Below are 17,913 nucleotides of genomic sequence, written 5' to 3' on the forward strand. Positions count from 1 at the left end.
TCAGTCCCGGCTGAATAAGACTGTCTGTTGTCAGCTGGATGTAATAGCTGATGTGATGGTGAGAGGGTTAATGAAGATAACTGAGATAGTTTGTTATCAGTGCATTAAGAGATCCCATAATACTCTGAATGTATACTGTTACACGAAAAGAATAAGATCTAAGATTAACACTGTGGCTCCTGTGACTCACTCAGCTTGATAAAATCGTTTGGGGTCGGCTGTAATGTACTATTAAAGTTGCCCCGGTCGTGAGAGGATTAACGAAGATTGTTCTCTATCACTACGAGAGGTCTTCCCCAAAGCGGGTTAAACTAAAAAAAAAAAAAATCATGAAGCGATTACGTTTACAAGCATAAAATCCTGTTACACGACCAATAAAGCAGTACATGACCATTGTAAGCTTTACCCTTCAAAATGACGTCTTCTTGTCTTATTTTTGCTTTTTTTTGCATAGGATATATATATATATATATATATATATATATATATATATATATATATATATATATATATATATATATATATATATATATATATATATATAACTGGAAGAGTTAGATACAACCTTATTGATTACCTTCACTGCAGAAGAGGTCTTTCAAACAGACTACAAGCGTTAAGCAGTAGCAAGAAGATAATATAAAAAGAAAATAATTTTGCTAATGAGCTTCAGTCCCTTCTATACAGTGACTTCTTCACTCCCGATTTTTTTCTCCCCATGAATTCTGGTTTTGAGTTATTATTCCTTCCCTATGATTCCTATGATTGGTCTCCACGTATTACATAGGTGGAGGCTATTGTTATTGTTGGTATTACTATCATTCCGGCCACAGAGTCTCGCAACGATTCCAGGAGAACCAGAGCCTGCATGAGGAATCTAAAGGGATCAGGTTATGTGAACTGGCTTAGGCCTTTGCCGATAGAAAAGAAATTCCAATACTTTACATGCAGTAGAAGGGCATGTCAGAAAATGTCATAACGTTATGTTGTGGACGAGAGAAGGTGCTCTTGTCTGCTGCAGATTTCATCGGAACCTAAGCAAGTATTCTGAAAATTAAACTTGGCGGATTAATTCCTAAGAGTTTATTCCGTGTTATCAACCCAAAAAAAAAAAAAAAAAAAAAAAAAAAAAAAAAAAATCCAAGTCTTCCCAATGCGGTCAAGGTCACTGTAAGAAACAGTAGGTGGAGACTAGTGACACTCCACAGGACAGTTACTGAGTTCAAGTTTTTGTTGCCACTACTTTTTTCTTTCTTATTGTTTTTTTTTTACTCCATTCCCAACCGTTTTTTTCATCGTATTACTTTTTCTCTATATTATTATCCCATTTACTTTATATAGTTTATTGAGTCATAAAGTTAATAGTTACGATATTATAATCCTCTCGTGTCATGGTAACCTCTCTCTCTCTCTCTCTCTCTCTCTCAATCTTTTTATCTATATGTGTCTGTTTTTCTATTTATCAGTCTATGTATCTATATATCTATTCATCGGTCTGTCTATACCGTTATCTACTTATATGTCTTTTTTTTTTCTTTCTTTATGTTAGTCTATGTCTGTGTTTATCTAGGTGGGTTTATTTTTTTCTGAAGGGTTTAAATGTTTCGGTTAGTAAATTAGAATTCATTGGTTGTCCCTATTACACAAATACAGAAGCACACAGAGCTGTGAACCGACACATTTTAGAACACTGGTTCGCTCCTGGCCGGAAATGAATTCTATACCACGATATTCACTGCTGTTCCATATGGTCCTATCGGCGTCACAATAACACCCTCACTGCTACCACACCACCAAATCTGAATGTGATACCCCTACCGTAACTCAGTGTTGGTGTTGGTACCCAGGTGCCAGATGACTTGTGATGGCCTCAGAGAATCAGTCATGTGGCGTACCTTGAGAATGGGTGTCCTTAATTGTGCTCAGAGTTGGATCGAGTAATTAAACTTAAGTCTTTGAATCTGTGGCGAGTTCTTCACCCTCTGCATCATCTAGGTTTCCACGGTTTTATACGACCTAATACCAAGTAATCAATAATATCTACATAATATGAGTCTTTAATCCCTTTCACCAGCTCTCCAGACGTGATCATTGTCGACTGAAGCAAAAGGTGACTGGTGTGATGCAGGCCATCAGGAGGACTAGCTCTACCGGTAGCTTCTCTTGCATGCAGTCTGACCCAGTGTGACCTTATATGATTTAAGCTAATTCCAAATCTCTTTTCCCTTAGACGTGACCATCTCTTAGTCAGAAAAGAAAATGGATGGAATGACGTTAGTGAGCTGAAGTGATGAGCCTTGTGAACTGCTTGCTTCCACGACGCAGTAATTTAACACGAATGACCACTATGACCCAGCAGAACTCCTTAACCCTATAAAGGCGTGTTGATCTTCAGACCAGACCAGGAGATAGCTATGGTCGGTTTCAGCGAGTCTGACGCACTAATTTTGCCAGCTGAGGAGAGGTGGAATTGGTAACACTGCCCGATGCTCTCTAGCGGTGATTGATCAATATCCGTCGTCTTTGAACGTGCTCCAAATTGACTTTATATTCAGCCAGAAGCCAGAACTCATTTATTTGTAAGTTTCTGGATGATACAGATACAAATTAAAGCAATGATATCCTTAATGATAAATATGTGCCTTTTGAATTATCATAGATAAACCTGAACGACATTGATAAAAAAACTAAGTAAAGTATCAACTGGACGCATACAGACACAGTTAGTGACTGTGGCGGGAATTCAGACGTTCATAGCAAGGTGGTCCCAGGGTCCTGTGAAGGCTCAAATATTTTTCCCACCATTACTACACAGTGTCACAGTCTACAGTCTACACCATGCCCTGCATTACCTCATCTACTAATATACAACCTTACCCTAGATACGCTTAGCATATCTTCTAATAGTTATGATTTATGGATGCACACACACACACACACACACACACACACACACACACACACACACACACACACACACACACACACACACACACACACACACACACACACACATACACACACACACACACACACACACACACACATCGTGCGACATCGGAGCTCCGTACCGAACCAACACGGCCAGTGGCATTACCTGAATTAGTATCTTTGTATGAGTCAAGCTCTGTACCAGGTTAGACTAAATGATTTTTCAATATTAAAAGAAAAAAAAAAATAAGCTTAAACAAGACTTGTTCAAACAGAAAAGAGAACCAAGACGAAAGAATGCGCTCAGTCATCTGAGGTTTGTTTAGACTACAGCAGCACGGGGAATGTAAGTACATACTCTGTACTTTTAATATTGCAAAATGGATACATGCTTTAGTAAAGCAAATTTGGAAAAGAAAAGGGAAAAAGGTAGCAAGCAAAATGATGATTTGTACCAAGAACTGGTTGAAGTGGAGACTCACAACAGACTGGTTGAACGTGTACACAAACTAGAAATGGCTTTCAAAAATGAAATTGATGAAATAAAGAAGCAGATGCACTTGCAAAAGGAAGAAATAGAAAAACTAGGAAGGGAGGCCAATAAGAAAGAGATAACCATCAGTGAACTAACAGTGGAATTGAGTACACTTAGGAAGAAAATGAGTGAAATGGCAAGTACAGTAGTCAATCACGAGAGTGTTATGGAAGAGTTCAAAAATGACACAGAGACAATTCGGCAAGTAAGCAGTCTTATAGACCAGAGCAGTGATATTGAGGTGAAGATAACACTGATGAATGAAGCTGTGCAAAGCTACAAAAATGATGTGGAAACCACATATGCTGAAATGGTGAAAGTAAAGAAAGACTTAGAAACAAGGGTGGAGGAAAAAGCATTAAACAGGAAATGAAAAGAATAATCCAAAACAATCCAAAGTTAAGTTAGAGATTCAGTAGATATAAACAAATCTATAGTAATCACTGGTATAGAAGAGGAAGAAGTAAAAAACAAGATCACAAGAGACAAAAAGGAGATGGCAAATGTAATGAGCTTACTGAAAGAAGTATCAGAGGAAATTCTGTAGTAAAGACATAAAGGAACACAAAAGGTTAGGGAAATACGAGAAAAGCAGGACAAGACCTCTAAAGGTGACTTTCCAGAGTGTAAACACTGTGGAGGAGATACTAAAAAATGCAAAGAATCGTATGGAAAAAGAGGAGTTCAAAAATGTATGGATAAAAAGATGCCTAACACAAGAGGAACTGGAATTACTGAAAGAGAACAGGGAGGAAGCAAAAACAAAAAATGAGGAAAGATCAGAAGAGGAGAAGAAGAAATTTTTTTTACAAAGTAATAGGATTGCAGGTACGAAAGTGGTACACAAACAGGATGGAATAAAAAGGAAGAAGGTAGTAAAACCATGTCATGACAAGTATATAAACAAGATGATAAAGTTGATGTACTCAAATGTGGATGGAATGGTATCTAAATTATTAGAGGTGAATGATTATGTCAGAGAAAATGAACCACAAATAATGTGCCTAACTGAAACAAAATTAACACCAAGGATATCCAATGACATACTAAACTTAGAGGAATACAATATATGGAGAAGAGACAGAAATTTTAAAAAAGGAGGGGGAATTATAGTATTAACTAAGAAAAATCTAAAAGTCAATGAAATAAAACTAGATATGCCATCACAAGTAGATCTGATTGCAGTAGAGATCAACACATCTGAAGGGAAAGTAATTGTAGGCAATCTGTACATGCCACCCAGATCAAACACATGGGAAAGAGATGAATATGAGGACCTGGCAGAGAGTACAGTTCATAGTTTAAGATCATTACTACATAAAGTGGAAGAGAAATCGGAAAGAATTATACTAACTGGGGATTTTAATACAAATATAAATTGGAATACTCTAGATATAATTAGCCAAGAAAGCCGGTGGGACCTAAAGCTCCTGGATCTCGTGCAAGAGTTTCTCCAACGCAACATGTGAGGGAAACCACCAGAAAAAGAGGACTTGATGTACCTTCAGTGCTAGATCTAATATTTACTAGGCAAGAAAATGATATTGACAGTTTAATATATCACCCTCCACTCGGCAAAAGCGATCATGCAGTACTAAATTATAACTTCAGGATAGCATATGACATAGTTAACAGCAATGACAGTTACAAAAAGAGCCTAAACTATAAAAAGGGAAATTATCAAGACCTAAAGAAGTATTTCTTAGAAGTTGATTGGGAAAATGAGCTTAGAGGACAAGATTTAAGTGCTGTATATAAAAAATTCTGTGAATTTTATGAAATAGGAATCCAGAAGTACATCCCACAGCACAAAGAAGCAGATAAGAGAATACAGAAATGGTTCAATACAGAATGTAAAAAATCAAAAGAAAGAAGAGATTTGTTGTGGAATAGATACAGAAGACACAATAGTGAAAGGGCGTATAATAATTACAAACAGGCAAGAAACGATTATACAAGAATAAGGAGGGAAGCCCAAGAACAGTTTGAGGAGGATATAATAAATAAAAGTAGTGATCAACCAAAGCTGTTTTACAGCTACATCAGAAGCAAAACCAAAGTAAAAGATATAATACAATCCATTACGGACGAGGGAATCACTTATACACAAGAGAAAGATATCTGTGAAGCACTAAATAAGAATTTCCAATTAGTTTTTACAGAAGAAGAATATTTTGAGAGGGACTATGTGGAACATGCATGTCCACACATACTACCACATATACAAATAGCAGAAAAAGTAATACAGGAGGAGTTAAGTAGATTAGACAGAGGAAAAGCAAGTGGTCCTGATGAAATTTCATGTTGGGTACTACGAGAATGTGCAAAGGAATTAAGTAAACCATTATTTTAATTTTCAAGAAATCTTTGAGTCAAGGTAAACTACCTGATATTTGGAAAAAAGCAAATATTGTCCCCTTATTCAAGAAAGGAAATAGACAAAATCCACTCAACTACCGACCAGTATCACTGACCAGTGTTGTAAGCAAGGTATTAGAAAAGCTTATAAGAAAAGCTTGGGTAAATCATCTAGAAGAACACAGTATGATAACAAAGACAGTTTGGTTTCAGAAAAGGAAAATCATGTGTTACTAATCTGTTGAGCTACTATGACAGAGTAACAAACACAATACAGGAAAGAGAAGGATGGGTGGACAGTATCTATTTAGATTTCAAGAAAGCTTTTGACACAGTACCAAACCAAAGACTTTTATGGAAACTGTACCATCAAGGAGGAATTCGAGGCAAACTGTTTTGTTGGATGCAAGACTTTCTCATAAAAAGAGAAATGAGAGCAGTACTAAGAGGAAACTACTCATCATGGAAAGAAGTGACTAGTGGAGTACCACAGGGTTCAGTGCTGGCACCAATCATGTTTTTAGTGTATATAAATGATATAAACAGTAACGCTGGAAATGAGAGCTATCTGAATATGTTTGCAGATGATGCAAAAATACAAAGGAGAATTACTAACACAGACTCTTGTAAAGAGCTACAAGAAGAATTAAATAAACGTCATGAATGGAGTAGTACAGGCAAATGGAATTCAATGTGGACAAGTGTCATGTAATCAAGTTTGGTAAAAGTGGAAAAAGACCTGATTGGGATTATAAGTTAGGAAATAAAACCCTATACACATCAGAAAGATAGAAAGACCTAGGTGTGATTATCAATAACAGACTATCTCCGGCTGACCACATCAGCAAGAAGGTACAGAACATGTATACACTGCTTGCAAATATGAGAATAGCATTCACATACATAAATGAAGACATGCTAAGAAGGATAATAACATCATTCATTAGACCAACCCTGGCATATGCATCAGTAGTCTGGAGTCCTCATCTCAAAATACACATAGACAAGATTGAAAATGTTCAAAGGGCTGCTACAAGATGGATACCAAGCTTAACCCTTTAACCGCAGGTATTGTTTTGGTGTGACTGTCCTCTCCCACGGGGGTTTCAGCCAAATGTAAACAAACCTTTAAACCTTAATAACTCTGCACAGAATAAAGCTAGAGAAAAAAAATAAGGTACCATTAGAAAATACTAACCTTCAGCTTTCCATTGATGTAGGTTTCATGACTTTGTTGACTTTCACAGGACGGGGAGAGCCGTTAGAAGTGAAGGGTGTGAAATAACTATTTTACGCCCCACACACCAGTACCAAATGCCAACCACTCTCTCATAATAGTAATATAAACATATATGAACACTGTACATACGATAAACACCCACTCTGTGTTCACTGAGGTAGGTAAAAGGCACTTCCCTGCGGCTGCGCCCGCTTTTCACTGCGGCTGCACCTCACTTCACTGCGGCGGCACCCGCTCACTGACGTTTCATGCGATCTTTTCATTCTTTCTAACTTCTAATATTATTTTACATATAATATGGGCAATATACATTATAGTTACAATGCACTTATTACTATATTGCGTCACTGGCGCATCACAGAATTACATAAGTGCCGCAGAATTCCACAAGTGCCGCAGATTCTCTTATTACAATATCACTTATTATACTGGCCAATATTTCCTTTTTTTTCTAGGCAAAATATCCCTTATTACTACATTATCCATTATACAATTACTGGCAAAGCACGTCACTGTCGCATCACTATATATCACTGTCACTTTCAGTATTTACTCAGAAAGTGGTACTCGGCAAAGCACGGAGTTACACATAGAGCAACTTGGCATTCAAGGCACTGGTGTGTGCTCATTTTTCTCGTCCTAGGCCTCCGTGTGGTGGTAGAACATACTCTGCAGCGGCCCTGTGACAACCTGCCACCTGCTGTAAGAGGCAATTTCACAAGCTGGTGCCGGCTCATGTAATTGCGGCACCCAAGACGGTCAGGTTGTGTGTCAGAGTGTCGCCTCGGGATCAATGCCGTCACCTGACCAAATCGTGCAAGTAGCTGCTGCACGACAGTCTTGGAAAACTGTCTCAGTGATGGTTGCCTTATGCCCCCGACTTGTGTCTTGTAGAGAATGAAGGCGTTGAGCATGCACATATCGAGCATGTGCAGGCAAGCCTTCCTGTACCATCGGGTGTTTCTCCTGAGACAGTCGATTTCGCCAATCATCATATCAGACTTATCAACAAGTCTCATATTTACATTATAATCAATGACGGCATCAGGCTTCATGATTGGCTCTCCCGTCCTGTAGCTGACCTTCCCAGTTCTCTTCAATTCCCCCTTGTGGATGGCGCTGATCATATTCACGACCTTCTTGTCATGCCACCTGATCGCAAGAAGCTTGTCTGACTTCTTCAGGTGAACATCTCCCCTGAATGATGATGATGCTTCGGGGAAACTAGGCCACTCTTTCCTATAGCTCCGTACAGTGCCAACAGTGCCAATGCCGTGTTCAGCAAGGTATTTGGAGAGTTTCGGTGCTGTGTAATAATTGTCTGTGTACAGCACATGATTACCACCAAAATACCTCTCCATCAACACTTTTACAACGGAGCCAGAGAAGCCAAGGGGGTCTTTCCTGTTCACATCCATTGTGCTAGCCGAGTAAATGACAAAATCCAGGATATACCTAGTCTCACAGTCACACAGCACAAAGAACTTTATCCCAAAGCGGTGGCGTTTGCTGGGGATGTACTGCATGAATTTGAGACGTCCTCTGAACAATACCAGGGATTCGTCTATGACGACTTTCTGCATAGGCCTGAAAAATCACATAAATCGATCCCTAATCCTGTTGAGAAAATCCCTCACTTTCCACAAAGGGTCAGTTTGGGACGGGTTGTCATTGTCAGCGAAGTGCAGGTATCCAAGCAGCTGTCGGAACCGATCCCGTGACATATACTTCCCGAATATTGAGATAGTAGTTATGTCATCCACGAGCCAGTACTCCTCCAACTCATGTCTCTTTATATGGGGCATCAAAAACATTAGTGCAAAAAACACATACAGCTCTCTGATCCCGACAGGCAACCACGACACTTGCTTTGGTGAGCCAATAGGTCCCAGCCCTTCTGCTGCACACTGAGCTGCATAGCTATTGGTCTCATCGCTGACATGCTGCACAATTTCATCATCCATGAAGGCCAGGAAGTAATCAACAAAGTCATCACCTGCGTTGCATGGGAAGGCAGGCTGTATTCCAGCATTTGTCATATCAAACGGTGGATTGTGTGGCTGGAAATCTCCACCATCAGACCAAACAAATGCATCCACTTGCCCTGTGCGTGGTTCAGTGGCAGGGGCAGGTTGCATTCCACTCGTTTCCCCGTGAGAAGGAGCTGAGGTGGAGGCAATGGGTGAGGCAGGAGGTGAGGCAGGAGGCAATGGGGAGGGGGGTGAGTGCGGGGGCGGTGAGTGGAGGGGTGGCGCGGGTGAGGGAACTGAGTGGGGGGCAGGCGGGGGGGTTTCTGACCTGGTGTGTGGTGAAACTTGACCCTTTCTACCCCGCTTATCACCTCGCTTATCACCTCGCTTATCGCCCAGCTTTGCCCTCCAACTGCCATGCATCCCCTTTGTTCTAGGCCTGCCTGCACGGCCTGCACGGCCTGCCTTCCCTCGCTTTGCAGGCTTTGGTAATTCGTACTCCTCAGATGATGTAGACTGAGGAGAGGGCACGACAGATGATGATGATGATGATGTGAGGGCAATAGGGCTAGGGAAACGGGAAATTGATGGGAAATGCGTGCTAGGGCCTGGTGTGGGAGACGTGAGCCTGCGCTTCACTCCCTTCCCACGTGCAATACCAGATTTGCCCATAGGAGCCTTTCCTTTCCCAGAGTAAGTTGGGGGTGGTGGGGGGGAATCAACACGATCACTTTCATCACTGTCACTATCAATGGAAAATGGTTCACCACCAATCACTGCCAAATCATCACTGCTTGCTGTGAGTGTGTCACTTTCACTGCCACAATCAAGAGTAGTACTTACAGTTTTGTCCAGCTCAGTTCTAATTCCAGGAGTGCTCAACCCCTTCTGCCTTGCCGTCGGCAGTTCCTTTACCGATGTAGAGGTAGAGGGAACACTAGCACTAATCACTGTAGAGGAGGAAGCGAGCGACGATGAGTCGGGACGGAGCGCCATTATCACGCACAGAGCTGGACAGATACTGACTGACGTGGGTCAGGGCAGGGGTGGGGGGGCCCCCCTCGGGGTTGGAGGAGGGAGGTGTGGGATGGCTGGCGTGAAAGAACTCGACAGCTACTCTTGCGTGAGACTATTTGCGCTCTGGGAAAACGCGCGGTGTTCAAAATATTCACGATCATTCCAGAATGACACCCTTAGTTTGGTCCAGTTTTGTCACTGTCATTCTGGAATGACACCCGCGGTTAAAGGGTTAAGGGACCTAAGCTACGAAGAAAGACTAAATAAACTGAATCTACCAACACTACAGAAGAGAAGGAAAAGAGGTGACATGATAATGCTATATTAATGCATATCAGGGAAGGAGAAAATAGACATAAATGATTACTTAACATATGGAGAAGCATCAGCATGAGGACACTGCAAAAAACTGCATAAGAAGAGAGGTGATAAAGACGTAAGGAAAATCAGTTTCCCAAACAGAGCAATTGATCAATGGAATGCACTACCGAATGAAGTAATGTGTGCCAAAACAATTCACAGATTTAAAGATATGTTCGATAAATATGGTTTAAGACACGGGACAGTATGAGCTTGACTCATTCCTGCAATGATACAATTAGGTAAGTACAATTAGGTAAGAACACACACACACATCTCACTGGGGCCAATACATGCTATTCTCAATATACTGCACATACACATTTTCATTACCTTCATAGGTAACAGTAGCTTCAAAATTCTGCATTTACGTTTGTATTCATAGTCAGATTCAGTAAAATTATTTCTTATTAATCAGTTAGGTGTTTGATTTTCCTGAACATTTTCATAAGTATCATAAGAGACAGAAAGACACTTTATCCCTGGCCACCATGCACCTTCTCCTCAAGCATAATGTATCTCTATCCCCTCGACCGAGAGGAGCCGGGATAGTAGTGAATTACATCAGTGTAGAATGAACCCAATTATTGTTAATGGTGGAAAAAAGGAGAGTAATATAAAAGCAAACCCTATGAGAAAATAATAGTTGAACTATGCTGCTACAATATAACCGCGTGCAGTGTGAACGAAATGAGACATAATGAAATGACACTTTAAACAAATAAATCAGTCGATGAGTGTTGTCCATATGCGTCCAGTTGCGACTTTACTTAGTTTTGTTAGCAATGTCGTTCAGGTTTATCTCTAATAATTCGAAATGCACATATTTACCATTACAGATATCATTGCTTTAATCTGTATCTGTATAATCCGGTATCTTACAAAATAAATGAGTTGTGGTTGGAATACAAAGTCAATTTGGTGCATGTTCAAACACGACGGGAATTGACCAATCACAGCCCGAGAGCATCGCACAGTGTTACCAATTCCACCTCTCCTCAGCTGGCAAAATCAGTGCATCAGGCTCGCTGAAACGGACTATAGAATGAAATCAGTAACCTAGGGTAATCTGGCACAGAGACAGTTTGATTTAGTGTGACCTGTCTTTAATATTATAAGGTATTGCATTTAAAACTTTGTAGACGTATGATGCAGTATGATTATATTCTCCTTCAAAAGGGATCATCTTTTGGTAGGACCACGAGGTGGCTCAGGTGATGTCCTCGTAGTATGACTTAGTATGAATGACCTCAGTTGTACAGGAACCTTTAGAGAATTAGTATGGCCTTATATGGCTGTATGACCCAAGATGAGCTTATATTTCTCTTCCAGGCGTGATCATCTTTGGGTCGGACCAGGAGGTGGCTGGTGTGATGCGGGCAGTCAGGAGAAACAACGCTACCGGCAGCTTTTCTTGGATCGGGTCCGACGGATGGTCCGCTCGCTCTCTGGTGTCATCAGGTGGGTACTTGGGTATTTGAGTATCAAATTGATATGAGGGGACATTGGATGGCTACTGAGCGAGTATTAGTTTAACGTGGTTGGGTATTAGAGGAAATTCGTTGGGTATTGGATAGTCATTAGGTGGGTATTGGGTAGGTGCCGGATGGGTAATGGGTATTGGATTGGCACTAGGTGGATCAGGAAGAGGAACACAACCAGCAGATAATTTTGGACTGACCCAAGCTGAGAGTTCACTGGCACACTGTGTGTATTCAGGTTGGTATGCTAGGAGGGTATTCTAATAGAGAAACGAAGAATAATTCATGTGCTTGTGGATATTATTCATCTACTTCATTACAGAAATTACAGAATATTATTTCTGCTACCGTAGTTGATATGAAATAGGCTGTTGGTCTAGAGATTTACTAAATTGCTAGACCTTAATACTGAAAGGCGCTGGCATATTAAATGTGCGGTAGCATACACTACCAACACGCACCCAGCCATCCCTAGGCACCCTTTACACTGCCCTACCCACACTACCTCACACCGATATTCCACACACATACCTAAATATGCTTCACCTTAAATATAACTCACACTACCACACAACACACTGCCACACCTCACAGATTATATCACATTGTCGTATTTCAAGCTGCCTCAGCTTCCACTCCACATCTACATCTCTCACACACGTCATACTGACCCTTCCCCTCCCCCCCCAAACACCTCACACTACAGCACCTCACGTACAATACCTCACAGTTACTATTAATACCACATCTCCCGTCTCCTACTGCACAATTACCCTTTGAACAGACTGTACTTACATTTTGTTTGGTCATGTTTTAGTGAATGCAGTTCTCTATAGACATTTGTACATAGGCCTGAGATAAATATATGGACGATTGATAGTACTGCAGACATTGCTTCGACAAAAAGGGACTCTTGATGTATCTTTACCAGCTGAAGTTGCTTCTGTCTTTTGCCTACCGAGCCGTACCTGTAAAGCCCATAAATACAAACCTGATGGTTTTCTCCTTTTACAACATTTGAAAATGCCTAAAATGCCGCATGAAATATATCTAGTGCTAAGTTAATAATTGTTTACACAGCATTAATTTATCCTTCCTTTTTTATTTTCACCAATACATTTGTCTCAACGTATCCAACACCGGAGCAATACCCACCTATTTCATACGGAATACCCCACCTGATATCCATTCCCATTTCATTTGTTCACCAGGCAAGTTTTTAAAAACACAGATTCTTCCCTAGTACCTTCTGTACTTAATACTCACCAAATACCAACTTAATACCAAACCAGTGCGACCCAACACCCATTCAATGCATCCTACAATTCAAATACCTGATAGCCTACATAATGTCGTCAGGGTAACATCCCTAAGTCTTGTCTACCCGCCATTATCTCGCCACCCATCTAATACTCAGCTATTACTCAATATCCACACTTACAGGCAACGTGGCAGAAGTGGAGGGTACACTATCGGTACAGCCCCAGGCCAATCCACTACATGGCTTTGACCGGTACCATTCTATACCTCCAGTTCCACCCAGTGCTTACCCAGTACATACCTAATACCCACCGCTTGCCCATCTGATAATCTAATATCCGACATATACCCAACCAATATCCACCTTATATTCACACAATGGCCAGTACCCGCCCAGTATCCATCCAATACCTCTCAATATCCAACCAATACCTACCCAATATCAACCCAGTGCCCACCTAGTACTCACCCAGTATTCACCTACCACTGTCTCAATACAAGGAATATGCACCCATTAACCACATAATACCCACCCATTATTCACTAAACGCCCACCAGCTATCCACCCAACACCTTCCAAATACTGTTCATATCAAAGACTCACTCAGTATTCACCCAATACCAACTCAATATTATCATAATGCCCATCATATACCCGCCCAAACTACCCATCCAATAACAACATCGTACCACCCAATGCCCAACCAATACACACCCAACACCCAGCTCAGGCTCATTCAATACTCACCTAAACTGAATACACCCAGCATCTACTCAATATCCACATCATCCCAGTGCAATACCATCCTAATACTCACCAAATGCCCACCAGATACTCACTTCAAACCAGCGTAACGCCAACCCAATACCAACTTAATGCCAACCCAATGCTCACTTAATACATTACTAATACCCACTCAGTACGCTCATAATACTCAATACCCACCTAAAATCTATCCTATACACACTCAGCACTCATCGTATGCCCACCCAATACCCTCTAAATTTCAACTTAGTATCCATCTAATGCCTTCCTAATATCCACTCAGAGCCCATCTAATGCCTCGCTTGTGCTCACCTAATACCTACCCAGTGCTCACCCAATGCACAACAGATGCACAATACCCATCCTTCCACAGGCAACGAGGCAGAGGTGGAGGGGACACTGTCGGTACAGCCTCAGGCCAACCCAGTACGTGGCTTTGACCAGTACTTCCTGTCCCTTACCGTCGAGAACAACGCCAGGAATCCATGGTTTGTGGGTGAGTGTTTTGGAGTTAAGGCGACGCATTCGGTATTTTTCCTACCTCCATATGCTTGTTTCTTAATCTTAGAGAGACGACTGATAACGAATAACTCTTACCGCAACGAGGTCATTTATAAGTTTAATAAAATAGTGTCGAGGTAGTGCCAACAAATTAGACTTCATCGTAAAGGTTAATTAGTCTTTCCTGTTATCCCTGACTATATCACCATACATCGCCGTTTCATATTACTTAGTCATATGATCATGTACTGAGGATAAGGTGACCAGAGTCCCGGTTTTTTGACGTCTGTCCTGCTTTTTAAATTGTGACTAAAATGTCCCGCTTTTTTAGCAAATTATCTTACGTGTCCCGCTTTTAGAAAATTACTATTACATTAGATATAAGATTACCTTCTTTAATGAAGCTATGATGAAATAGGGAAATCATGCATAATCCAAACCAAATGAAATACCGAATTGTTAATATAGAATCTGTTATACTCACTGACAACTTTGGTAGGCCATTCACCGTACCATACGGTATGTTCGGAGTTTGTCTAAGACTTAGGTGTTTGATTAGTAGCCTCAGGGTAAGGTGGTGCTATATATATATATATACACACACACACACTTAACAGTGTCCCGCTTTCAGCTCGGGTAAATCTGGTCACTTTAACTGAGGAAGAATTCCACTTTGTATTTGTCACATCTCTTTTCTCTTAATTTTCTGTCCCATCATACAACTTCGAGCTTCCTTTTAATCGTTCTGTACAGTAATACCCTGATTACTATATTCTTTCAGTTACCACACAATTTTCTGCAATGCTTCTGGTAGTTCAGAGGATAAGAAGTGTCCTCCATTCACTGAACGTAGGCTGATGTAGACCTCTATATAATCATCTGAATTCCTTAAAATTTCCTCCCTCTTCACCATATTATCTCCCCATGGTTAGATTTTTATGCTGTGTTTATGTTTATGACAAGACAATTATCCTTCCCCAGTTTCTCTAAGTCATGATACAATGCAACCTTTTCTCTATGTAAATACAGCCATCGTAGACTTAGGTTGTGCAGTGCCCCTAATTGTCGTAGCACAATGCCTAATCTTACATTTAAACAGTAGTCTTCCTCCTGCTTATCTCCGTCACTTCTCTGTCTTACCACACCGCCTCCCCTTTTATTATATTTAAATGGAACATAGCATAGACTTCCTTTGTGTATTTAGCCTAACTGTCCAACAACAGCATATCGTCCTTCTACACTCTGACTTTGGTATCCTCTCTAGGTATCCCCATACCAGTTTTCTAGTCTCTCTGCCACCTCTCTGTCTCTCCACATATTGTCCTCTCTCACATTCACCGAACAAATAGAAGTGTAAAGTTCATTCCACAATACATTTTATTCCCGAAACTAGGTATTGACATCCTTTATGTACATTCATGTGTCACGTTTTCACCGCACTTTACCGTCACTCCATGCAGTCTCCCCCCTCCTTTTAACAAATCCACGGTCCTTTACAGTTCCCTTACCGTATCTAACCTAATTACTATGCCCAAAACATAATTTCATTCTATCTGGTCATTGGTGTTTATATGTTTAGTTCTATTTCTCTTCTCTGTCTCCTCCTTCCTATTCACCAAACACTTGCCTCTGCAGCATCCCCTACCACTTCTAATCTCATTTACATGCCACACATTCCCCCGACCCTGCCAACACTCGACATCAAAGGTGGATTTCACATGCTGACCTGGCCTGAAAATCACACGCCGGAAATATGGGACAACAGTGGCTGAGTGAAACAGAATACACTGTTTACTATACTCTGTCCAAATGGAAGTATTATTACCCCATTTGTAAAGATTATTTATTGGACTCTCTTCGGGTATGAATAGAAACTGAGCATGTGCTTGTATATATAACAGGGTGAGTAGAATAAACAGGGGTGGAATGGTGCAGTGGGGAAGCATATGTAGGGGAAAGGGAAAGAGGAAAGCAACGGGATTACGTCCACTTTAACTTGGAACAAAATAATTATCACCTCCCCATCTTCAAAACTGATTACAGACCTACAGTAACTCCAGTCGTTCTCCAGTTGCCTGAGTACTGTAAGAACACAGATGTTCTGTCTTTCTCTTTGTCACTCCAGTACCGTAAGTATGTACGATCTATTCAACAGAGTACTGGGAGGATCACTTCCGCTGCCGGCACCCTGCTGGTCCCGGTACCCCCTACAACCAGTACTACTCGCGGGCCTGTACCGGGAAAGAAAGGCTCACCGAGGACAGCACCGAGTTCGAAGCACAGCTGCAGTTTGTGTCCGACGCAGTCATGGCTTTTGCTTATGCCTTCAGGTGAGACTCGGCCAGGTGTGACTTTACAGGAGAATAGTTTTAATTAGTATGGTTAATATAGCTGAATTAATATAATTTCTGTGTCTTTATGTATCGGCCCATATAAGGTCGACTGCAAGACCGTCCTTTTTCAGTGTGGGAGTGATAATCAGAATTAACTTTGCCTTAAGCTGGGGAAACACGAATGCGGGAAACTTTGAACCCGTGACCGATTGTTCACCCAATACCCAGGGTTACAGGATGAACAATTTTGGAACAGAGCGAACCATTTTGCCTACCAACTCACAATAGGTGGATAGACACCTGAATCGGGTGAAGCCGGCTGCCTCTACCAGGATTCAAACCTTGGCCTTACTGGGTTGACAGCTTCGTAGCTAACAGTGTTAACCACTTGACCACCACGGTTACATTGAGGTCATCATCCTACTGATACCACTATCACTGACTGAACCACTCCATCACTATCACAGTCATTACCACCTCCTACTAGTGGCCTTCACATGAAACGACAGAAAATACTACTAAAAATACTCGCATTCTGTAAAGAAATCTAGCAACACATACAGGCGGAATGAAGCACTTTTGCCCAGAGTGTTGTTTCAGACTCATGTACCGTAACCTGTGTGGGAGACAGCGAGGATTCTGCCACATCTTTAGACGTCATCACTTCCCCGCTAATACCCACCGCCCATTATAAGCACATGCTATCATATTATTCTTGTATTGTTTTAGGGATATGCACTGGGACGTGTGTGGGGGACGGCGGGGACTGTGCCACCACATGAACCCCATCCAGGGTGAACAACTCCTTCAGTACCTCAGGAAAGTTGTATTTACAGGTCAGTCACTCAGTAAGTCAGTATGTTCTCCAGTTTTCTCTCAAAGATTTTTTATTTATTTCATTTTCTAGTACATACGATATATCTCTACCTTGCTCTTGTTCATCCTCCTTTTCCAGGCATCCAACTCTCGTATACTCTCTGTCTCTCCTACCTCATCTCTTCACTTTGTTCTCGGTCCCCCTCTCGTACCTCTGTTTTTACTCCCAGCGATCCAAGTGCATGCACCAATGGACCGAGGAATATATGATGGGGGGGGGAGGCCAATTTTGACCAACTTGATCCGCTCGACGTTACAGTCTGACCAACTAAATAGGTATCTTAA

The 17,913-nt window shown here is 41.2% G+C and overlaps 1 protein-coding gene across 1 annotated transcript in view; it reads left to right on the top strand.

The window, feature by feature from the left end:
- The window catches only part of LOC145400781 (metabotropic glutamate receptor 6-like), a 351,959-nt gene that overhangs the window by 228,972 nt on the left and 105,074 nt on the right, over window positions 1–17,913 (top strand). Inside the window, exons 6-9 of the mRNA XM_080273218.1 lie at window positions 11,744–11,872; window positions 14,292–14,414; window positions 16,575–16,749; window positions 17,482–17,588. Of these exons, the coding sequence (XP_080129344.1) occupies window positions 11,744–11,872; window positions 14,292–14,414; window positions 16,575–16,749; window positions 17,482–17,588 (534 nt within the window). The remainder of the gene's footprint in view (window positions 1–11,743; window positions 11,873–14,291; window positions 14,415–16,574; window positions 16,750–17,481; window positions 17,589–17,913) is intronic.

The sequence above is a fragment of the Coenobita brevimanus genome, chromosome 53 (assembly GCF_032717465.1).
Source record: "Coenobita brevimanus isolate Jiangsu-jjx chromosome 53, ASM3271746v2, whole genome shotgun sequence".
NCBI lineage: Eukaryota > Metazoa > Arthropoda > Malacostraca > Decapoda > Coenobitidae > Coenobita > Coenobita brevimanus.